The 23,266-nt window shown below is 45.1% G+C and overlaps 1 protein-coding gene across 6 annotated transcripts in view; it reads right to left on the reverse strand.

Moving 5' to 3' along the window:
* The window catches only part of usp54a (ubiquitin specific peptidase 54a), a 113,332-nt gene that overhangs the window by 54,405 nt on the left and 35,661 nt on the right, over positions 1 to 23,266 (reverse strand). For 5 of the 6 annotated variants that reach the window (XM_064932284.1, XM_064932282.1, XM_064932280.1 and 2 more), the window contains one exon: positions 2,822 to 3,515. The exons of the other annotated variant lie outside the window; for it this stretch is intronic. In XM_064932284.1, the coding sequence (XP_064788356.1) occupies positions 2,822 to 2,968 (147 nt within the window). In that variant the 5' untranslated portion in view covers positions 2,969 to 3,515. The remainder of the gene's footprint in view (positions 1 to 2,821; positions 3,516 to 23,266) is intronic. 6 annotated transcript variants of the gene reach the window in all.

A 23,266-nucleotide genomic window follows, 5' to 3' on the forward strand; every position in this document is an offset into this window, starting at 1 on the left:
TTATCCACATAGCAACATGGTCTAGGAAAAGGTGCCAATTCAACAGCGCACTGATGTCTCAGAACCGCAGACAGCGACCGCTATCGAATGCAGGAGAAAGCTCATTTGTTATAAAATAATTTAATTTGTATTAGTTTTTCACCATTGTCCTTAATCATATACAATTTCAGTAGCACGTCTTAGAGTTATGGACTGTGCCATCCCCACGGCCTCCACAATGGATTAGTCCACTCAGACAAGGCAGGTGTCTTGCACATCACGATATTATATATTTTTTTGCTTCTGCCCGACTAAAGAAATCTCTGTCGACCAACAGCCTATCTACCAAACAATCAACCAGTTCGCTAAATGGGGTCAGTCCTAGTGTTGATTCCGGGGGGGTTAACATCAGTGGGATTGAAATTGACCCCAAATGCAGTGAATAAATGAAGTGTTATTTGAATCACAGTGTAATCAACACTGTGGTGTTGCTGTTACTTGACTGTTGAGTTCATTTCCGTTAACTCTATCAGAGTGAAAAAGACGTGGGAGGGGCCTCTGTAATTTTTTCCGGAATGCTTTGCTGCAGGTAGATATTTCGAATAGTTTGTATAAATATCTATGTTTCTACATGCACATTGACTGATTCATTGATTTTATACTATACCAAGATGAATAACTTACATTTTTCTAAACTAATCCAATCTGTAAGGTGTTTGACTTATTGCACCCGTTACTGAGATGGTTGTTCCAGTTTAGATGGTTTAGGTAGTGTTGTTTATTATGTCTTTCACCATAGCAGATGCAGGTTGTGGGTGATAAAATATTGAAATTGAAATTGTTGGATACCGTAAGGAATTAATAATCACTTCACAAACCAGTTTATTGCTGAGACAAAATTGTATTTTCAGACCACAATGTTAAGGACAACTCGGCCTTAAGAAATTTATAACGCACAAAGGGTTGACTTTAAAGTCAAACACCTTCACTTGTTCAGTCACTCACTCAGTGAAGGTTTCAGGACTGAAAGTTATTGAATGCAATATTATTTGTCACTAACAAATACATTCATGGGTGGGTATCTCTCACATTCAATTGAAAGGCATGCTGGGATATATGCAAATAAAGCTTTATACAACCTGCAACACTAAAACAACACCCCCCCCCAAAAAAATATATATATACTGTAACACTACATGAGTTCAGCAACAGCTCTAATAAAGTGTTAATTTAAGTCTGGATTTGCAACACCCGTGGGTGTTAATACCCTGATGGGGCTATGGGAAATACTGCCCCCTTTTGGATGAATGGTGTGCCCAAAGTAAACTAAAAAAAAACTGTCAAAAATTGCTAATATATGCATATAATAATTTTTATTGAATAGAAAACACTCTAAAGCTTCTAAAACCGTTCGAATTATGTCAGTATGTAAAGCAGAACTCACAGGGCAGCCATTCTCCCAAACTCTCTCTCCCTCCTTAGAAAATTCCTCCAACTTTGACATCATCGCCCCCACCCTTGCCAACCAGCTATGGCCCTGGGAACAGTTTCTATCTCTTCAGCACGTTCCCATCTTACAGTGAGACGTGCAACGGAGAAAATAGCATGAGCTTTGACTGCTTGGTGGGCCAAATACTGAGGTGTCACGAGTTTTCAGGAGCGCGCTCTGGAAAAACGGACGTTTTTTTCCAAGCTGGTTGAAGTGAGTTCGTTACGTTTGATTTAATCGCCAATTGTTTTGTACGTTAAAAACATCCTAAAGCTTGATTCTGCATTTAGTTTGACCAGTTTAGTCGACATATAATATGTAAATTTGAAGTTTTGATGCGCAATTTTCGTGATCAGAAGTCCTTTTTGGGGTAATTCACCTGAAGATGTTAGCTTTTGCTAATACAAAGACACACCAACTGCAACCAAACGTTATATTAGGTAAGTATAACTCCTTCCACGGCATTCTTGTCGAAGACCATCAAAGGTAAGGGAATATTTATGTTATAAAATTGTATTTTTGTCGAATCCAACATAGTAGAGAAATAATGCTAATGGCTGAGCGCCGTCTCAGATTATTGAATAGTGAACGAATTCTGTAACGTTAAAAATAAATGTAACACAGCGTTTGCATTAAGAAGAAGTGTATCTTTCTAAATATATGTAGAACATGTATATTTAGTCAAAGTTTATGATGTTTATTGCTGTTATCTGGCGTTAGCTGCTGGAGATATTTATAATTTCTCCGGTCATTTCTGCTGCATTTTTTGAACATGGCTCAATGTAAATGGAGATTTATGGATATAAATTGCATATTATTGAAAAAAAATTACTATTACTGTCATCTGATGAAGATTTTCAAAAGGTTAGTGAATTATTTTTCTTTTAATCCTGCGTTTGTGATTGTGCTAATTTGCATAGCCATGTGGCTACATATTGTATGTTTCCCTAGTGGTGGTTTAACATAAATATGTGCTATGTTTTCGCTGTAAAACATTTTAAAATTCTGACATGCTGGGTAGATGAACAAGGTGTTTATCTTTCATTTAAGCTATTGGACTTGTTAATGTGTGGAGGTTAAATATTTTTAAGAATATTTTTGCTTTCCCTGCGCCACCGTTGAGGGCTGAAGGGGGAGGGGGGGTTCCCAGTTGGGAACCCGTAGCCCCATCATTAAGGACCACCACTCTAGGAGTGTTAGTTTGTGAACACTATGAAAAGTTTTATTTTTAACATTATTTCAGTGGGTCACATATAATTTTACTGTGGGTGTTAATATTCTGGATGTTAAAATTCTGACCTAAAATTTGCTGTGTGTGCGTGCAAGCAGTAGTGTGTTTGTTTGTATCCCTACCTGCAGTGCGCTGTTGAGGAAGCAGCTGTTTTGGCCCGGCTCGTTGCTGAGTCCTTTACTGGGGGCGATGGATGTCATGGTGCGTGGGGTAAAGATCCCCTGCAGTCCGCCACTTCCGGATGCAAAGTAGTTCCTCTTCCAAGACATGTTCCTGGCTGTGAGTCACCTATTTCCCGGGATCAACACTTAACAGTCCGCCCCCATGACAAAACACACAGGGTCATCTTTGCAGTGGCAGAAAAAAACAGAGAGTGAAAATCAGTGGGTGTCCAAAAAGGGCTAGAAAGACAAAAAAATCAATACAACTGTTGTTAGTTTTTCCAACGGTTTGATTTGACTGATGGAGTCCAGAGACTCTAATGTTCCTAGTGCAATATCGGACAGGGTGTGTCCTGTCTAATCCAGTCTTCAGAGAGATAGAGCGAGAGGAATCTTCTCATCCTCTAGCTTTCTCACTCCCTCTTAGTTTCCCTCCTGGACTCTCCCTCTTTCTTGGACTCGTTTGTGGAATCTCACAGACGTCTGACACTAGGGGACTCGTTGATGGTAGTTGTTGTTGCTGCTGCAGGTGTGTCGACCTTCACTGGTGTCTCCTGCACAGCCAAGTACAGCAGAGTCTTAGCTCCGCAACAACAGAAGCTCTTTACAGAACAGGCCAAAGGGGAGAGAGGTGAAAGTTCACACTTCAGCAGATCTGCAGGGGGACAAGAACATAGAAGTTTATGAGCGGGCTCCTCCCCATGCCACCTCCCCTGACTGGTTTTATCACACTCCCACACTAAAGTCACAATAGAGGGAGATATATTTACGATCAAGATCCTCTCTCCCACTCAAAGTGCCATGTCTCCTCCAGTGCTCTCCCTGCCCTACCTCTGTCTTTACTCGATTTCCACACGCAGTATGCAGATGTCTCCACTATCACCATGGTGGAAGGGTAATAGGTTTGCTGACAGTCATCCCGTTTGTGGAGCGTTAAGACGGGTGAAAAGGATACAGCTCAGTCGAAGCCCACTCTCCACTGGGTCACAAGTGCCTGGGACTGCATTCCCTCCTTCCTTCTAGCACACACTGTGCAGATAACGCCTTGCGGAGATGTGGTAGTGTGACGTCACTCTGCCACGAGCGGTGCAGGTCTGAGGCACTCTAATCAGAAATCCACAGACAGGCTAAATAAAGCTGTGCAAAGTCTGCACGGTGGGTGGACACAGGTCTGTGAAGGTGATTATGAGGATGACGAGGACAACGTAGAGAGAGTGGTAATTCCACAGTGGATTTATAAAACCCTTGTTGTCACTATCATACAGGTGAATATTAGAAATCTCATTGCCCTTAGTAATATGGAAGGAATCTTTTTTCTTTTTCTCCCCAATTTCGTGGTATCCAATTGGTAGTAGTTACAGTCTTGTCTCATCGCTGCAACTCCCGTACAGACTCGGGAGAGGCGAAGGTCGAGAGACATGTGTCCTCCGAAACACAACCCAACCTAGCCGCACTGCTTCTTGACACAATGCACATCCAACCCGGAAGCCAGCCACACCAATGTGTCGGAGGAAACACAGTACACCTGGCGACCTTGCCAACGTGCACTGTGCCCGGCCAGCCACAGGAGTCGCTAGAGCGCGATAAGACAAGGATATCCCTGCCGGCTAAACCCTCCCTAACCTGGACGACGCTGGACAACCCAGAATCTCTGGTGGCACAGCTAGCACTGCGCCACCTGGAAGGCCCAAGGAAAGAAACTTAAGGTGGCTTTACATTAGGTGATCTTATGCAGCCATTCAATAAAAAAACACTTCAGCAGACTGTATGAAAATGCCCATAATCTGAACATGCACATAAAATGTTATGATAAAGGGGATTCATATATACAGTTGAAGTCGGAAGGTTACATACACCTTAGCCAAATACATTTAAACACAGTTTTTCACCATTCCTGACCATTAATCCAAGTAAAAATTCCATGTTTTAGGTCAGTTAGGATCCTCACATAATTTTAAGAATATGAAATGTTAGAATAAAAGTAGAGAGAATGTTTTATTTCAGATTTTATTTCTTTCATCACATTCCCAGTGGGTCAGAAGTTTACATACACTCAATTAGCATTTGGTAGCATTGCCTTTAAACTGTTTAACTTAGGTCAAACGTTTTGGGTAGCCTCCCACAAGCTTCCCACAATAAGTTGGGTGAATTTTGGCCCATTCCTCCTGACAGAGCTGGTGTAAGGTTTGTAGGCCTCCTACAGGTTTGTAGGCCTCCTTGCTCGCACATGCTTTTTCAGTTCTGCCCACACATTTTCTATAGGATTGAGGTCAGGGCTTTGTGATGGCCACTCCAATACCTTGACTTCCTGACTGATGTCTTCAGATGTTGCTTCAATATATCCACATACTTTTTCTTCCTCATGTGAAGAGCACCAGACCCTCCTGCAGCAAAGCACACCCACAACATGATGCTGCCACCCACGTGCTTCACGGTTGGGATGGTGTTCTTCGGCTTGCAAGCCTCCCCCTTTTTCCTCCAAACATAATGATGGTCATTATGGCCAAACAGTTCTATTTTTGTTTCATCAGACCAGAGGATATTGCTCCAAAAAGTATGATCTTTGTCCCCATGTGCAGTTCCAAACCATAGTCTGACTTTTCTATGGTGGTTTTGGAGCAGTGGCTTCTAACTTGCTGAGCGGCCGTTCAGGTTGTGTCGATATAGGACTCGTTTTACTGTGGATATAGATACTTTTGTACCTGTTTCCTCCAGCATCTTCACAGGGTCCTTTGCTGTTGTTCTGGGATTGATTTGCACTTTTTGCACCAAAGTACATTCATCTCTAGGAGACAGAACGCTTCCCCTTCCGGAGTGGTATGACCGCTGCGTGGTCCCATGGTGTTTATACTTGTGTACTATTGTTTGTACAGATGAACGTGGTACCTTCAGACATTTGGAAATTGCTCCCAATGATGAACCAGACTTGTGGAGGTCTACAATTCTTTTTCTGAGGCCTGGCTGATTTCCTTAGATTTTCCCAAGATGTCAAGCAAAGAATTGGCGTCAACATGGGACAGCATCCCTGTATTATGCCTACGACACATTGTAGAGTCCCTGCCCCGACGGTTGAGGCTGTTCTGAGAGCAAAGAGGGCGGGTGCAACTCAATATTAGGAAGGTGTCCTTAATGTTTTGTTCAGTCAGTGTATACAGTGCATTTGGAAAGTATTCCACATGTTGTTACGTTATAGCCTTATTCTAAAATATATTACAAAAAATGTTTTTCCTCATAAATCTACACACAATACCCCGTATTGACAAATTGAAAACACGTTTTTTTAATTTTGCAATAAAAATAAAAATTATAATGAAATAAATACTTTATTTACACAAGTATTCAGACCTTTTGCTATGAGACTCGAAATTGAGTTCAGGTGCATCCTGTTTCCATTGATTATCCTTGAGATGTTTAAACAACTTGGAGTCCACCTGTGGTAAATTCAATTGATTAGACAAGATTTGTAAAGGCACACACCTGTGTGGTCCCACAGTTGACAGTGCATGTCAGAGCAAAATCCAAGCCATGAGGTCGAAGGAATTGTCCGTAGAGCTCCGAGACAGGATTGTGTTGAGGCACAGATATCGGGAAGGGTACCAAAACATTTCTGCAACATTGACGGTCCCCAAGAACACAGTGGCCTCCATCATTCTTAAATGGAAGAAGTTTGGAACCACCAAGACTCTTCCTAGAGCTGTCCGCCCAGCCAAACAAAGCAATCGGGGTAGGAAGGCCTTGGTCAGGGAGGTGAACAAGAACCCAATGGTCACTCTGACAGAGCTCCGGATTTGCTCTGGGGAGATGGGACAAACTTCCCTAAGGACAACCATCTCTGCAGCACTCCACCAATTAGGCCTTTACGGAAGCCACTCTTCAGTAAAAGGCACATGACAGCCCATTTGGAGTTTGCCAAAAGGCACCTAAAGAACTCTCAGACCATGAGAAACAAGATTCTCTGGTCTGGTGAAACCAAGATTGAACTCTTTGGCCTGAATGCCAAGCATCATGTCTGGAGGAAGCCTGGCACCATCCCTACAGTGAAGAATGGTGGTGGCAGCATCATGTTGTGGGGATGTTTTTCAGCCACATGGACTGGGAAAGTACAGAAACATCCTTGATGAAAACCTGCGCGCTCAGGACCTCAGACTGGGGAGAAGGTTCAGCTTCCAATAGGACAATGACCCTAAACGAACAGCCAAGACATTGCAGGAGTGGTTTCGGGACAAATCTCTGCATGATCCTGGACTTGAACCCGATCGAACATCTCTGGAGAGATCTGAAAATAGCAGTGCAGCGATGCTCCCCATCTGACCTGACAGAGATTGAGAGGATCTGCAGAGAAGAATGAGAGAAACTCCCCAAATACAGGTGTGCCAAGCTTGTAGTGCCATACCCAAGAAGACTCAAGGCTATAATCGCTTCCAAATGTCCTTCAACAAAGTACTGAGTAAAGGGTCTGAAAACCTATATAAATTTAATATTTCAGTATTGTATTTATAAAAATGTGGAGAAAAGAAAGTTTTAAAAAATGGTTTTGCTTTGTCATTATGAGGTATTGTGTGTAGATTGATGAAGGAAAAAAAATATTTAATCCATTTTAGAATAAGGCTGTTACGGAACAAAATGTGGAAAAATGTGGAAAGTCAAGGGGTCTGAATACACTGTATATGCTTATGGTAACATTTATGATACTATGAAACATTTATTAGGTTTGGTCGCTAAGAATCGGAGCTCTTGGCGGTTGTTAAGTAGGCTCTTTCTCAGTCCTTCCATATCCATCATCATCACAATGTGCTTTAAATGGTCCGACTTCAGGGCAGAGTCGCAGGGAAGGGACGAGGGGTGAGATGAAAGGGAGAGGGATTAAGACGGTGGGAGAGAACAATGAAAGAGGTAATCAGGTGGCGGTACAGAGGAGGAGCGCAAGAGTCAGTACATCGCTATCGTGTGTGGAGCCTTCTCTCCTCTTCCTTTTCCGGTCCTCCACTCCACTCTTCTTCTCTCCTCCGGGTGTGTTTACCCAGTGTTGAATCACAAGCTGACCTGTACTTGTGATGTCACCCAGTCACATGCCTGTCTGTTTGTGTTTGCTCTTCACAACCCGGACCTGAGGCACCAACTGGCCGGATCAACCAACCTCTGGTGTACAGTGTACACAGTCTGACTATGAAGGACACAACGTTTTGAGTTTTGTGTTTGCAGACACCAAACGGGAAACATCAATACTCCTGAATGAGTCATTCAGTAATGAGTCATTCATAAACCACCACTGTACAAATGTGGGAAGAAATGTCCTCCTTCCACACACTTTATAAAAAACGGTGTAAAAAAAACAAAATGTTAGCAATTAATCACCGTCGCTTATTCAAGAGGATAGACTCTTGGTGAACCTGAGGCGACAATGAGCAAGACTAAGGCATGTTTCTGTGTCTCTACTCTGCACTTATGCATGTCTGTGTAATTACTTGTTTACTTCAAGGAGGAGGATCAACAGCCCACACACCCCTCCTGTCCTCTCTATCCCACAAGCCCAGTGAATGGTGCTGACAGAGTCCAAAATAGTTCCTCTGCCAGACAAAAACAACACTTTCAGCGCTTGTGGTGGGAGTAAGACAATCCCTGAGCTGAGGGTCAAACAGACACACACTCCCACCCTGGGACTGGCTGGCTGGGCTGGGGAATTATATGGGTGTTTCCTATAGTTGGACGGTTGTGAAGCAGCCTAATCACCGGCGCAGGGAGGAGAGGGTTCAAAGGGGGGGGGCTTAGCCGTTTCCTGTAATGAGGTGGTTTGTTAACACCAATGCTGGGTGAAGGCGGTGGTTAGCACAGCTGGGGGTGCTTGGGCATCTCCTATAGGTGGAGTGTTGTGTTTTCATCCCGACTAGGTGTTCCCTACCAAGGGCGAGGTTAAGGGGGTGTGTAGCATGGGCGTCTCCTATACAGCTAACTACCGTTTTGTTGTGGTCTGCGGGGATGGGGGAGGGGAGGGAGTTCAGTTAAGAGGTAGGTCATGTGGGCAGATTAGCCTGATCAGACCCTGCCTAGGATTAGTCTGTCCCGTTGGTCAGGGATCTGTCTGGGCCTGGGAGGGAGGCAGACCTGACTCACCTAGCCGCTACGCTACGACATGAAGCTCATATTAGCTCCACCACAGACACAGATGTCTCCTGGGCTGTAGGAGGCTCCCTCAGCACGGCCCGTAGCCACTGTGCATTTGCAGTGGTAACCAACACCACATGGCCAGGGACAGCCACAGGGAGTTAGAAAACATGCTGCTAGTCCCAGATATTCACGGAGAGATGGGATTCCCTCCCTGCTGCCTTCACATGAGCTCATTACAGACAGCTCAGAGGAAATGTACTGCAAAAGCCATCATTGTCAAAGAAGTGACCACAAGTGCTGGATGATTTCTAAGCGGTAGGTAATTGGGACACTATGTTGGGAAACTACACTGCAAGCATATTCCTGGCAATCCAGAGGCGTTCTTTTCGGTATGCAACAACTGAAGCAGAAAAACGGGGGCAGCATCTTCAGTGCGAGACACTTATTTCAGATGAGAACATTTCGGCGGCGTGATTGAAATGCTTGACGATCACAGTGGCTCTGGTTTCAACCGAAGCTTGCGCTATGCAAGCGCTTTGGCCGGTTTGTGCCACAAAGCCAGAAAACCAAAGTGGGCTAAGTTACCTAGGCAACAAAAGTATAGGCCTCAATGACAGCTGATGATGTGCTCCAACAGGTGTTTGAATTCCTCCATCTCTTTTCATTCACTTAGAGGTCCTAGGACATATGAAATCGGTCTCAGAAGGGATGTCCTCTAAAAGACGCATCATCGCTGAATGAAGTCATTGTTGAAAGGGGAGTCAGGATAACGACACCCTAAATACACCTCTTCACATAGCAGCATAGCCTTCAGTCAGCATTCAGGGACACGAGAGAGAATCTGTTTGACTCAGGGAAGATGGCGCCCATTGCCAGGCTACTGGCTGCCACATCTGATTAGAGGGCTGGGTGCTGATGGACTGGCCTCTCTGACCAGGAGGCATGTTGACATGCCCACATCGATCAGTACGTGTCCCATCACGTCCAGGCCAACTCTGCTCACAGTGATTTCATCACCAGGCAGCTACACAGACCACTGAAACAGGCCTGGGTGCCATCACACACATGGTAACGTGCTGGCTTCTCTCTCACCATATGATTGTCAGGTAAGATTAGCCTACGTGCTTTTGAGTAGGACCTACATAAGAAAGGTTAGCAGAATCAAAATTGGAAAAAACGAAATCAATACCCATCTATCTGCATTCAAATGAATCATGGTCCTTCATAAGAAAGATCCATACTAATGCAAACCACTCAGAATGATGCTGGATCCTTGTGGCAGTGTGACACTGCCTGGGCAGACACAGTGTGACTGAAACCCACCAATTTTGACTAATTCAATTGAACTCAGTGAGGCGAAAAGGCTGAGCTGAGCGCCAGTGAGACAGACTATCCCCTGACGACATTAATGGGCCATTATACAGTTCACCCATCCTGTCTGCCATACATCGCACCGATAAAGTGAGAAAAGGCTTCTTTAAAAAAATGTCCCCATCAAATGAAATAAAGCTGTATGTCCCAGAGAAATACCATTCGGGTGCTTGAGAAGTATAAACAATAGTAAAACGCTGTTTAAAGATTAAATAGCGTTATACTGCCTCGAACAGGATTAAGCAAATGAAGCCTGACAAGACTCTTTGGTGCAATTCGAGCTTAACGGGCATAAAGACAGACAAACACAACACAGCATAGTAATCTCCCCCCTCCCCCACCCCCCTCACATTCCATATCATCTCATAATAAATCATCAATAGAGGCAGGAGACAGTCTACAACACGCTTACTGGAAGTCCCTCCCAGGGGGGGGGGGGGGGGGGGGGGCTTATCTGGAAGTTGTTATGCAACATGATTACAGTCTGTAGCTGAGTGTAGCCCCTCCTCCGCCTGCACCCCTAGAAATCAGCACTAATGCCTCCCGTTGACACCCCTCCAGCACCACACCACCACATTGCCAGCCTGGAAGGGGCGCCGTGCCAGGGCCTCCGCCGGGACTATGCCAACAGGGGGATGCAAAGTAGACTTGTGGAGGCCGCATGGGACTCGCTCCCGAAGAAATCCCTCTGGGTCTCGCTCCCGAAGACATCCCTCTGGGTCTCGCTCCCGAAGACATCCCTCTGGGTCTCGCTCCCGAAGACATCCCTCTGGGGCTCGCTCCCGAAGACATCCCTCTGGGTCTCGCTCCCGAAGACATCCCTCTGGGTCTCGCTCCCGAAGACATCCCTCTGGGTCTCGCTCCCGAAGACATCCCTCTGGGTCTCGCTCCCGAAGACATCCCTCTGGGGCTCGCTCCCGAAGACATCCCTCTGGGGCTCGCTCCCGAAGACATCCCTCTGGGGCTCGCTCCCGAAGACATCCCTCTGGGTCTCGCTCCCGAAGACATCCCTCTGGGGCTCAGATGCAGGCCCACTGCTGCGCTGCCATTGACGATATCAACTGAATTAAGGACTGTACTGGCACATCTGTAGCCTGATCACCAAGAAAGGACTGTGCCTTCAGGAAAGTCTTCCAATCTGGAAATGGCATGCCGTGATGTTGTTTCACTTTCATTAGAGACAGGTGAGGAATTCAGTTTGGCCACACTGGTATTGACATTCCATCATTAATGAAAACAGTAAGGAGTTTCACCTTGGAACAAACTCACACCCCAGTCTGACAGTAATATCTTCAGCTACTGGTGATTTTATCACAATCTACTTCTGCCAAGAGGACCTTCTAGGAGCTTACAGTGACACATGAAAACAGGACGCCTGCTGGTGAGAATCACACCACCATTAAACCAAGAGCCAAGGCTCTGGGAGATTCTGGCTTTGACTGCTGAGAATATTAGTCAAAAAGGCAATCAATTGAATGAACAGTTCGAGGGGACTTGATGAGGGATACCAATGAAATATTGGTCAAACAATGAGGAAAGAGGTCAATGCTGACTTGACTGTATTCCAGCAGCCTAACCTGAATAACGTTTGCCACTATTAAAACCCTGGCCTCTGACCTGCCAAATGATAAAACATCTGTCCCCGGCTCGCATTGCTGGTAAATCTGGGCTGTTTGGGCATTTAATCTGGCCTCCTAATTGTCTTAATGCGGCATTACTGTGTTTATGTAATCAGCTCCAGACCTATTTAAAATTACCTGGCCTGGAAGATCGTTCTAACATGGGAGGGGGAGAGAGAGACAGGCTAAATTCATCTTGAAATAACCTTGCCATAATTCCTGTATCTGGTTTACTGTTACTGAGAATGTGGCACTAAAGCAGAATAAACCAACTAATCTCAGCCAAAAATGCTCTGCCTCACAGTGAGAGAGAGAGAGCACTTGGGTCTTAATGAGCATTACATAAGGTAGCATAACATAGGCCTACATCTGTTTGCAGACAGACAACATCTAGCGACAATTAATGACTCTTGAAATCTTAAGGCTGACTCCTGATTCTCTCAGTCGTTCACACGCACTTGTGATTTAGGTTCGAGATGACTTGCTATGGCTCAGGTGGGGAAGGGGGAGAGACGTTGAAGAGATTAGAAGCATGCTGTGCGGTGTGGGGTGATGCCAGGACAAACAATGTAAGTGTGCAGTGTGCACATACAAACACACACCCATCCTGGCTGCATGTCTGCACGTTAGCAGAGCTCTGGCAGACGGCAGGGGGTAGTGGCATCCTGCGAACGTGGGAAAAGGAGGGATTCAGTATAGGGGACTACCGTGGGACCCGACATCATTGCGGCGTGGTCTGCATTTTTCATGCTACGTGCGGGAGCGGGCAGATTAGGCTACTTGGAAACAGTCCTCTGTCTGTTTTGTAGGGTATGCATTAGCCAATTAAAAGCACCTATTTGGCCCACTATTTACACCCTCGCTCTCTCTCACCATTTGCTGCTTCAAGTTCAATAGCACCTCTTCTCTCCTAGTTTGGGTGTGCGAGATCAAGTGCAGCTTTAGGCTGTATAGGTGGTCTAAATGAAATGCATGGGTGGAGAAGCATGGTGCAGTTAGCCTATCTTAGCAAGGACATTTGATTAAATATGTTTAGGCTACAGTTTACTACAGTTTCAGGAAATAACTATTGATAATGAAAAGTTGAGGTGCAACCAAAAAATGTAATCATAATTCAAAACGAAAAGGTGCAACGTTGTGCCTTTTCATTTTGAATAAATATTGATAACCCCTTTTTTTGTCTTTGCATGGAAATCGTCCCGCTCCTAAAAAGGTAGCCTGTAGGCTATGCAAAACGTAAGAGAAAGTGCAAGTGTCTGCTCTCATCATTCTTGCTGCTTTAAGCTCAGTAGCCATACCTCTCCTCTCCCAGTTGGGCGTGTGAGATCAGGTTTGCTTGTGGTCTCTATTAAACAAAGCAGGCTATATTCATGGGCGGAGAACCATGGGGGATATCTTTCCAAGGAGATTAACTTCCTAAATATAATAAAGCTATAGTTTAGGCCTACTACATTTTCTGGAAATAAATACTGATCACCCATATTTGTCTCTGCCTGCTAATCGTCCCGCTCCTATTAAAGTATGCTATATATGCTATATTATGCAAAACGTAGCTCAAGAGAAAGTGCAAGTGCGATAACCCCCGTGCTTCTACGTTCCAACTCTGGCTCTCTTTCAAACTACGTCTAGCCTATTGGCTGATATATCCAAATAATACCAATTGCCTAATATAGCCTAATGGGCCAAGTGAGAATCTCTGGTAATTTAACCTATTTCATGGGTTATTTTTGATATTGGGCGCAAAATTGCTGGGACCATTGCTGCCAAGCGATATGCCTGACCTATGCCTAAAATAACATTTGCAGGACTGCGGTCGGGTTCGGGACTAGTTCTTGTGGGAGCGGGAGGGAGTTGGACTAACCTAATGTAGCGGGCGTTAAAAGGCGCATGAGCGGAGTCCCGATATTCGTTTTTCAGGGGAAACGGAAGTCAGGTCAAATATACCGTATCCCTGAAAACCGGAAACATCCACCTTCTACCAAACCTGCGGAGAGTGAAGTCGGACAAAAAGCCCGCAGGAGTGAGCAGGTACGGTATGAAAAGCTGCGGGAGCGGGAGGATGAAATCAGTCCCACGCAGACCTCCTATTCAATAGCATTCCCCCTCCCAAAGAAAACAGGGCAGATGAAGACGGTTGTTTTTTTGTGACGAGGGAGAGGGTGTGGGTATGTGGGGTGGATGGTCAAACACACTAGACATGGTGACACATTGGGCAGTACCAACACCCCTCTCCCTCTCAACCTCTTTCCACCTTCATCAATATTTCTGAGAAAAAGAAAAGTGCGAGAGGAGAGCAGTGGGAAGCAGATAACACTCAATAGTTTCAAGTGACTGACAGTGAGAGAGAAGAAAAATCGAAAGAGACTGAAAAGGAGTTTGAGAGGAGGAAACTAGGAGACATTGCTATGTAGCTAGAAGAGAAGAGATAGAGAGAGACGGAAAGCAGGGCAGGGATGAGCGGAGGGTATGGCAGCAATCACTCTGGCCAGATCAGTGGAGATGAACTGGGCTGCAGCCAGCCAGAGAGAGGTTGAGACTGGGCACAGAGCTCCATCTCCGGCTTTCAGACTTTCTGTCTCACTCACTCACTCACTCACTCTTTGTCTCTCTCACTCTATCACTCACCAGGGTTCTAAATATAAAAAATGTATTGGTTGCAAAAAAACGAATAGGTAACAGTGTAAAGACACTGGCTTATTATAAAAGCTAAAATCATGATGCGAATTAAGGGGGAGCTGAATGAGACGTTAGCGCCTCTAAATGAGAAGCTCTAAATAATGAAATTTAACCATTGTAATATTTGTTTAAAAAGCAGTGGTAAATATGACAGTAAAAGCTTCCAATGAAACGAACACCCCCACCTCTCCCTCATGGTTTAAACCATCTATTTCTACAGTATGTGGTGGCGCTGTCCACTCAGTAGTGCTGAATTTCAGCTTTAGCTGAGCTCCTTTACACATTGATTTTCATTTGTACTTCCTCATTTTTGCTATTTGTTTGCAATGCGTCGTTGATAAAAATATCCTTTATTCCAATTCATTACATCTATCCATTGATGTATCATTGTTTGCTGTTGTCAGTCAGCTCTTTAGATCACTCATTGCTTTGTCTTTCAGGTGCTCGTGGGTGCTGGTGTTCTCCCTGCCATCCGTGACCAGAAGTAGCAGATCATTTATTTACCTTTATTCTTTTCTAACAATGTTTGTTTTCTTTCCTGGATCAGCTGGTGGTCAACAAAATCACTAGACAACACGCCTACAGCTAGACACCAATGCCACATCCAATCCATCCAACAAGTACACGTTAATGAAAGTAGGCCTATAGTTGAGTCTTTTGGTTAGAAGCATTCGATTTTGCAACTGCATAGACCTACATTATTTTGGATATGTGTGCCCAGGAGAGCTCTTTCACAGTGAAAGTTAAGTAGGCATAGTTACACATACAGTGTATTTTAAGCGATAACCAACACCCATAATTAGTACAGGGCTTAAGTTCAATGTTTTAATTCAATTCTTATTTGTTAATAATGACAAATAAATGCAAGGAGAGAAAGTTAGTGTTTTATGTCACAGGATCTGTGAAGTCTCCAAGCATTAATTCATGAACTAGGGTGTAAATCATGTTTTGATTAAACTTGTGTATTACATTGAATGTAGGCTTCCTATTCTGCCAGGTTGTTAGCTAGCTACAACAGCCAAATATGTAGCATGCGTTCCTCAAAACACCACCCAGAGAGAACGTTTGCTAACAAGTGACAAACAAGTCCTCGTGATGTGGATGCTGAGGAACTTCAAACTAGTGACTCTCTCTACTGCAGTCCTGTTGATGTGGATTGGGGCATGTTCCCTCCTCTACTTCCTGAAGTCAACAATCAACTCATTTGTTTTGCTGAAGTTGAGGGAGAAGTTGTTGTCATGACACCACAATGCCAGTTCACTTACCTCCTCCCGATACACTGGCTCATCGTTGTTGGTTATCATGCCATGGTCTCGTCAGCAAACTTGATGATGGAGTCGGTACTGTGCAAAGCTCACTCTTTGTGAAAGCTCACTCAGACTCTTGCCAGGCTGTACAGCGTGACTCAAACCAGAGCAAGTCGGACTTATTCTTCTCGATATCTCCGGATTCCTACCGCAAGCTCTAAACATATTAATATTATTTATTTATTTTTACATTTATTATTATTATTTTTTTTATCCACCTGGAATTATAGCAGCTAACGACCCCTGAATGCACAGCCGCTAATCTGCTGCCTGCTAGCGATCTTAAGCACATTGGACTACTGACTTAAGAGGCCCTTCGGACATATTTCTTCGGCCACTCTACATATTTTGCCAATTGGCCTGGTTTACCACACGGAGCCCTGCTGATCTGTCCGCTGATGTAACTGCGCGAGGTGGGCACAAGAGACTTCCCTCCGTCACGTCATCCCTCTAAGGCCTTTCTGTTAGCCTGCTAGCCCCGTGCCGCTAGCTGCTTGAAGCCACGCACTGGACTTGTATGATCACCCGGCTACGCATGCCTTTCCCTAACGTCACCATGCCGGGTCGATTGCTGTTCTGGTTTGTAACTATTGTTTTATTTCACTGTAGAGACTCTAGCACTGCTCAACACGCCTCGGCTAACAATTTTGTTCCACCCCCCACACACGCAGTGACATCACCTGGTTTAAATGCTATTTCTAGAGACAATATCTCTTTAATTATCACTATATGCACAGGTTTACCCCCACTGTATTCACATCCTACTATACCTTTGTCTGTACATTATGCCTTGAAAAAATTATACCGTGCCCAGAAATCTGCTCCTTTTACTCTCTGTTCTGAACGTACTAGGCGTCCAGTTCGGTTAGCCTTTAGCCGTACCCTTATCCTACTCCTCCTCTGTTCCTCCGGTGATGTAGAGGTGAATCCAGGCCCTGCAGTGTCTACCTCCACTCCCATGCCCCAGGCTCTCTCATTTGTTGACTTCTGCAACCGTAAAAGCCTTGGTTTCATGCATGTTAACACTAGAAGCCTCCTCCCTAAGTTTGTTTTATTCACTGCTTTAGCACACTCCACCAATCCAGATGTCCTAGCCGTGTCTGAATCCTGGCTTAGGAAGACCACCAAAAACCTTGACATTTCCATTCTTAACTATAACATTTTCCGACAAGATAGAACTGCCAAAGTAGGCGGTGTTGCAATTTACTACAAAGATAAGCTGCAGAGTTCTGTCTTACTATCCAGGTCTGGACCCAAAGAATTTGAGCTTCTACTTCTAAAAATTAACCTTTCCAGAAACAAGCCTCTCACCGTTGCCGCTTGCTATAGACCACCCTCTGCCCCCAGCTGTGCCCTCGACACCGTATGTGATTTGATTGCCCCCCCATCTATCTTCTGAGCTCGTGCTGCTAGGTGACCTAAACTGAGACATGCTTAACACCCCGACCATCCTACACTCTAAGCTTGATGCCCTCAATCTCACACAACTTATCAATGAATCTACCAGATATAACCCCAAATCCGTAAACACGGGCACACTCATAGATATCATCCTAACTAACTCACCCTCCAAATACACCTCTGCTGTTTTCAACCAAGATCTCAGCGATCACTGCCTCATTGCCTGCATCCGTAATGGGTCTGCGAGCAAACGACCTCCCCTCATCACAGTCAAACGCTCCCTAAAACACTTCTGCGAGCAGGCCTTTCTAATCGACCTGGCCGGGGTATCCTGGAACGACATTGACCTCATCCCGACAGTAGAGGATGCCTGGTTATTCTTTAAAAGTTCCTTCCTCACCATCTTAAATAGGCATCCCCCATTCAAAAATTGTAGAACCAGGAATAGATATAGTCCTTGGTTCACTCCAGACCTGTCTGCCCTTGACCAGCACAAAAACATCATGTGGCGTTCTGCATTAGCATCGAATAGCCCCTGTGCTATGCAACTTTTCAGGGAAGTTAGGAACCAATATACACAGGCAGTTAGGAAAGCTAAGGCTAGCTTTTTTAAACAGAAATTTGCATCCTGCAGTACAAACTCAAAAAAGTTCTGGGACACTGTAAAGTCCATGGAGAATAAGAGCACCTCATCCCAGCTACCCACTGCTCTGAGGCTAGGAAACACTGTTACAACCGACCAATCCACAATAATTGAGAATTTCAATAAGCATTTCTCTAAGGCTGGCCATGCTTTCCACTTGGCTACCCCTAACCCGGTCAACTGCCCGGCACCCTCCACAGCAACCCGCACAAACTCCCACCATTTCTCCTTCACCCATATCCAGATAGCTGATGTTCTGAAAGAGCTGCAAAATCTGGACCCTCTCTTACTTAAATTATCTGCCGAAATTGTTGCAACCCCTATTACTAGCCTGTTCAACCTCTCTTTTGTATTGTCTGAGATTCCCAAAGACTGGAAAGCTGCCACGGTCATCCCCCTCTTCAAAGGGGGAGACGCTCTAGACCCAAACTGCTACAGACCTATCTCTATCGCAAATAAAACTAAATGCATGCTATTCAACCGACCATTGCCCGCACCTGCATCACTACTCTGGACGGCTCTGACTTAGAATAAGTGGATAACTACAAATACCTAGGTGTCTGGCTAGACTGTAAACTCTCCTTCCAGACTCACATTAATCATATCCAATCAAAAATGTAATCTAGAATCGGCTTCCTATTTCGCAACAAAGCTTCCTTCACTCATGCTGCCAAACATACCCTCGTAAAACTGACCATCCTACCGATCCTTGACTTCAGCGATGTCATCTATAAAATAGCCTCCAACACTCTACTCAGCAAACTGGATGTAGTCTATCACAGTGCCATCCGTTTTGTCACCAAAGCCCCATATACTACCCACCACTGCGACCTGTACGCTCTCGTTGGCTGGCCCTCGTCGCCAAACCCACTCACTACAGGTTATCTACAAGTCTCTGCTAGGTAAAGCCCCGCCCTATCTCAGCTCGCTGGTCACCATAGCAGCACTCGGACGTCTCAGTGGCAGAAGGCAGCTTGGAGAGGGGAACAACGTGGGCAAACTTGCCCGTGACAAAATCCAGGGCCAGATGCGACCAAGGTCGCCGGGGAATAGGTAGGGGGTGAAGAAGCCCAGAGCTGGCCCGATTGGTACTCTTATTCTGCGCACAAACAGGACAAGCGGCAACAAACCTCCGGGTATCTTCTCCCATGGCAGGCCACCAAAATCGTCTGCGCAGTAGCGCCATAGTCCGAGCAACACCAGGGTGACAAGCTATCTTGCTGGCGTGGGACCACTGAAGGACAGCAGAACGAACCGACTCAGGCACGAACAACCGACCGGGTGGACCGTTACCGGGCCCGGGCTGTGTCCGAAGAGCCGCCATCACCTCCTCCTCAATTCTCCATGTAACGGCTCCCACGACAACGTTCTGGGGAAGAATCGTCTCAGTCTTGGCCCCACTCTCCTCCGTCTTGGAGAACATCCGGGACAGGGCACCCGCCTTCCCGTTCTTCGACCCAGGTCGGAACGTCAGGGAAAAATTGAAGCGTCCAAAAAACAAAGCCCACCGGGCCTGACGGGAGTTGAGACGTTTAGCCGATTGCACGTAAGCCAGATTCTTGTGGTCAGTCCAGACCACAAACGGTTGCTCCGCTCCCTCCAACCAGTGACGCCACTCCTCCAAGGCAAGCTTCACAGCGAGAAGCTCCCGGTAACCCACATCGTAGTTTCTTTCAGCTGGAGAAAGACGACAAGAGTAGAAGGCGCAGGGATGGAGTTTACCGTCGGTGGAGCTACGCTGGGACAGGATGGCGCCCACCCCCACCTCCACAACGAACTGACGGGAAGTGTCTGGCTGAGAGAGAATCAAGACAGGGTGAGTTCCAGGACGCCAGAACAGAACACAGGCAAAAAACAGACTCAGGAAACGGGATTCGTGACAGTGTTGTTGTATGTGTCGAACTGCTAAGCTTTATCTTGGCCAGGTCGCAGTTGCAAAAGAGAACTTGTTCTCAACTAGCTTAAAGGTGAATAAAGGTGAAATAAAAAATGTAAAAAGCCACGCAGTCGTGGGTGAACATGGAGTACAGAGGACTGAGGACACATCCCTGGGGGGACCCTGTGTTAAGTGTCAGTGTGGAGGAGGTGTTGTTGCCAATCCTCACAGCCTGTGGTCGGCTCGTCAGGAAGTCCAGGATCCAGTTGCAGAGGGTGATGTCCAGGCCCAGGGCTCTGAGCCTTGTGAATAGCTACAGAAATGGCATCTTCCGTGGATCTGTTTGAGCGGTAGTCAAATTGGAGTGAGTCCAGTGTGCCTGGCATGCTGGCCTTGATGTTGGCCATGAACAGCCTCTTAAACCACTTCACGATAATTGAGGTGAGCGCAACGGGGCGATAGCCATTTGGGCATGCCACCTTGTCTTTCTGGGGCACAGAGACGATGGTGGTTTCCTTTAAGCAGGTGGGGACTACAACCTGGGACAGGGACAGGTTGAAGTTGTCCGAGAAGACGCCCGCCAGCTGGTCAGCACACACTCTGAGGACGTGGCCAGGGATGCCATCTGGGTTGGCGGCTTGGCGAGTATTCACTTTTTTGAGAGTTTTCTTCACGTCAGCCTCGGAGAGTGAAAGCACCTGGTCTTCCGGAGCAGCAAGAGTCTGCCAGAATGGCTCAGTATTGTCTGCCTCGGAGCTTTGGATGGCACCACACAGTTGGATTTGCCTTTGTAGTCTGTGATAGTCTGTAGTCTAGTCTTTGTAGTCTGTGATAGTCTGTAGTCCTTGCCGCATGTGACGCGAATATTGTCAAACATCAATTCAAGTTTGGGTCTGTATTGTCTTTTTGCGTCTCTGATGGATATGTGGATCGCAACAAAGGAGGTGCTTCCACAATATTGACAATGGATCAGCTCCTAGAAAGATGACATCACGTATGGCTGCAAATATTGAGGAAGCTTATTCTATGATAATTCACTAAATCGAGGTTTGTTGTTGTTGTTACATATCGTGAAATATATGGAGGCAAAAATTACAGTAGCCTACAATTAGCAAAATAGAACTCGAACGAACATGAAATTGGTTTCAATATTATAAAATTATATAGGCCTATGTAGCCTATACTGTAGGCTATTTATCTTTTGGTGATTCAGGTTGGTTTTCATGTTTATCCCTCGCTTGTTTGTAACAATTGCAAAGACATTGTGCAACTTTGTATTTGTAGTCAACTTCATTGTGAAGTCAACAGCGGTCACAGAGATCTCCTGTGTATAAAGTGACGCGGTAGGGGGAAAACGTATCTGTCGAGGCATTTAGAGTGGTCTAAGGCAGTTAGGAAATAACGAGTGTTTTGTGCAACCTTAGTAACAACGGTGTTGATGGTGTTGGGAAACAGCTTGGATATTTAACGATGCTTCAACGAAAGTTCTAATGATGAACAAGATGCTTTTGGGAAACCGGGCCCAGATCTCTTGACCTGGTTGTGCTTTTTTCTCAGGACCTCGGAATCAACTGTACAGCGGAGCCTTATCAGTACAACAATAATTATCTGGGAGATTTTTTTCCTAGTCGCAAGGCTCCCAAAATAAAACTCCTGGTCGTACACAGCAAAATTGGTCACACTTTGAGGCACTATCACTTTTCTCTGTTTCTCTCTCTCTCTCTCTCGCAGGCATCCAGCACTCAATGTCCCTTTGTCCTGGCACCCAGGCCTGCTTATTCATCTTACCATCTGTATGATAAAGTGCCACCTGAACCCGGGCCAAGAAGCCATGTGAACTCAACTCTCAGCATAGCAGGGGGGTGGATGGATAGAAGCAAGATGGCGCCGACAGACATGCCTCCGCCCAGTACCCTGACCTGAACTTTAATCACTGTTACGAGCCGGCTCCCACCCGGTACTCTACCCTGCAACTTAGAGACTGCTGCCCTACGTACATAGAGTCATTGAACACTGGTCAATGTAATAATGTTTGCATACTGTTTTACCCACTGTATATGTATATACTGTATTCTAGTCAAGGCTCATCCTATGTAACTACTGCTGTACACACTGTTTCTATTCATATACTGTTCATGCTGTTTATACACACCTGGGCTGTCCCCGACTAAAACAAATCTTTGGTGAACTAGTCATCTGTTCTTTCGACCAATCGATTGGTCTACATTTTTAAATGAGTCTTTTTCCCAACACCATGTGTGTTATAATAAAATCAACTATATGTAGGCTACTGAGCATGTCTGATGCTTTAAGCACACCGTGACTAAATAATTAAGACTCACAAATGACTCGAGGGAGCCAGAGATCAAGATAACCTAACCAGAAAAAAAAAGAAAACTGCTCCCGACCCACTTCCCCCCCCCCGCTGCTGCTGGCCTTCGCAGATTGACAACCTTTTACATCTGGAGTGCCAATTTATCTTACAATTTCTACCATCTGAGTGCCAGTTATGATTTTTATATGCACATTTTCATGGAACAGTTTAATTTAATTTATAATGCCTTTGTATCTCAAAAGCATTATCATGTGGTTAATCAAAATTCTAAAAGTAATTTCCATTGCCAACTATGTAAAAATAGCCTACATAAAGCCAACAAATAAAAACATTGCAGCCTGCAGGCAGAAAATATCCTGATAAAAATAAATATCCCATAAATCACATTGGCTACGCATGGCCTGTCTGCAATGAACTTGAAACATTGTATCACTATTAACTTGGGTCAGGCCTGAAGCTCCTGCTAGCAAACTTGCAACATAATATATTGAACACATTAACATAAATGACCTTAACCAAACAAACATTGTAGATTATAAATTATGGGAATTAACGGTAAATGTACTACTGGTGAGCCATCCCCGCGGCCTCCGCAATTGATTAGTCCCCTCTGACAGGTGTGAATCAGACAGGTGTCTCATGTGTCATAATATATATATATATATATATATATATATATATATATATATACATATATACTTTAGACTGCTCAACTAAAAAAAGCTTGTGTGGCCTACCACTTTGTGGCTGAGCCATTGTTGCTCCTAGATGTTTCCACTTCATAAATTACAGTTGACAGGGGCAGCTGTAGCAGGGCAAAAATTTTTAAAACTGACTTGTTGGAAAGGTGGCATCCGATAACGGTGCCACTTTAAAAGTCACTGAGCTCTTTAGTACATGCCATTCCACTCCTAATGTTTTTTTTTATGGAAATTGCATGGCTGTATGCGTAATTTTATACACCTGTTAGCAACGGGTGTGGCTGAAATAGTCGAATCCATTCATTTGAAGGGGTGTCCACAGACTTTTGGCCATGTAGTGTATATATTCCAGACTCGTTCTGATATTTCTTA

The sequence above is a fragment of the Oncorhynchus masou genome, chromosome 23, assembly GCF_036934945.1.
Source record: "Oncorhynchus masou masou isolate Uvic2021 chromosome 23, UVic_Omas_1.1, whole genome shotgun sequence".
Classification (NCBI taxonomy): Eukaryota; Metazoa; Chordata; class Actinopteri; order Salmoniformes; family Salmonidae; genus Oncorhynchus; species Oncorhynchus masou.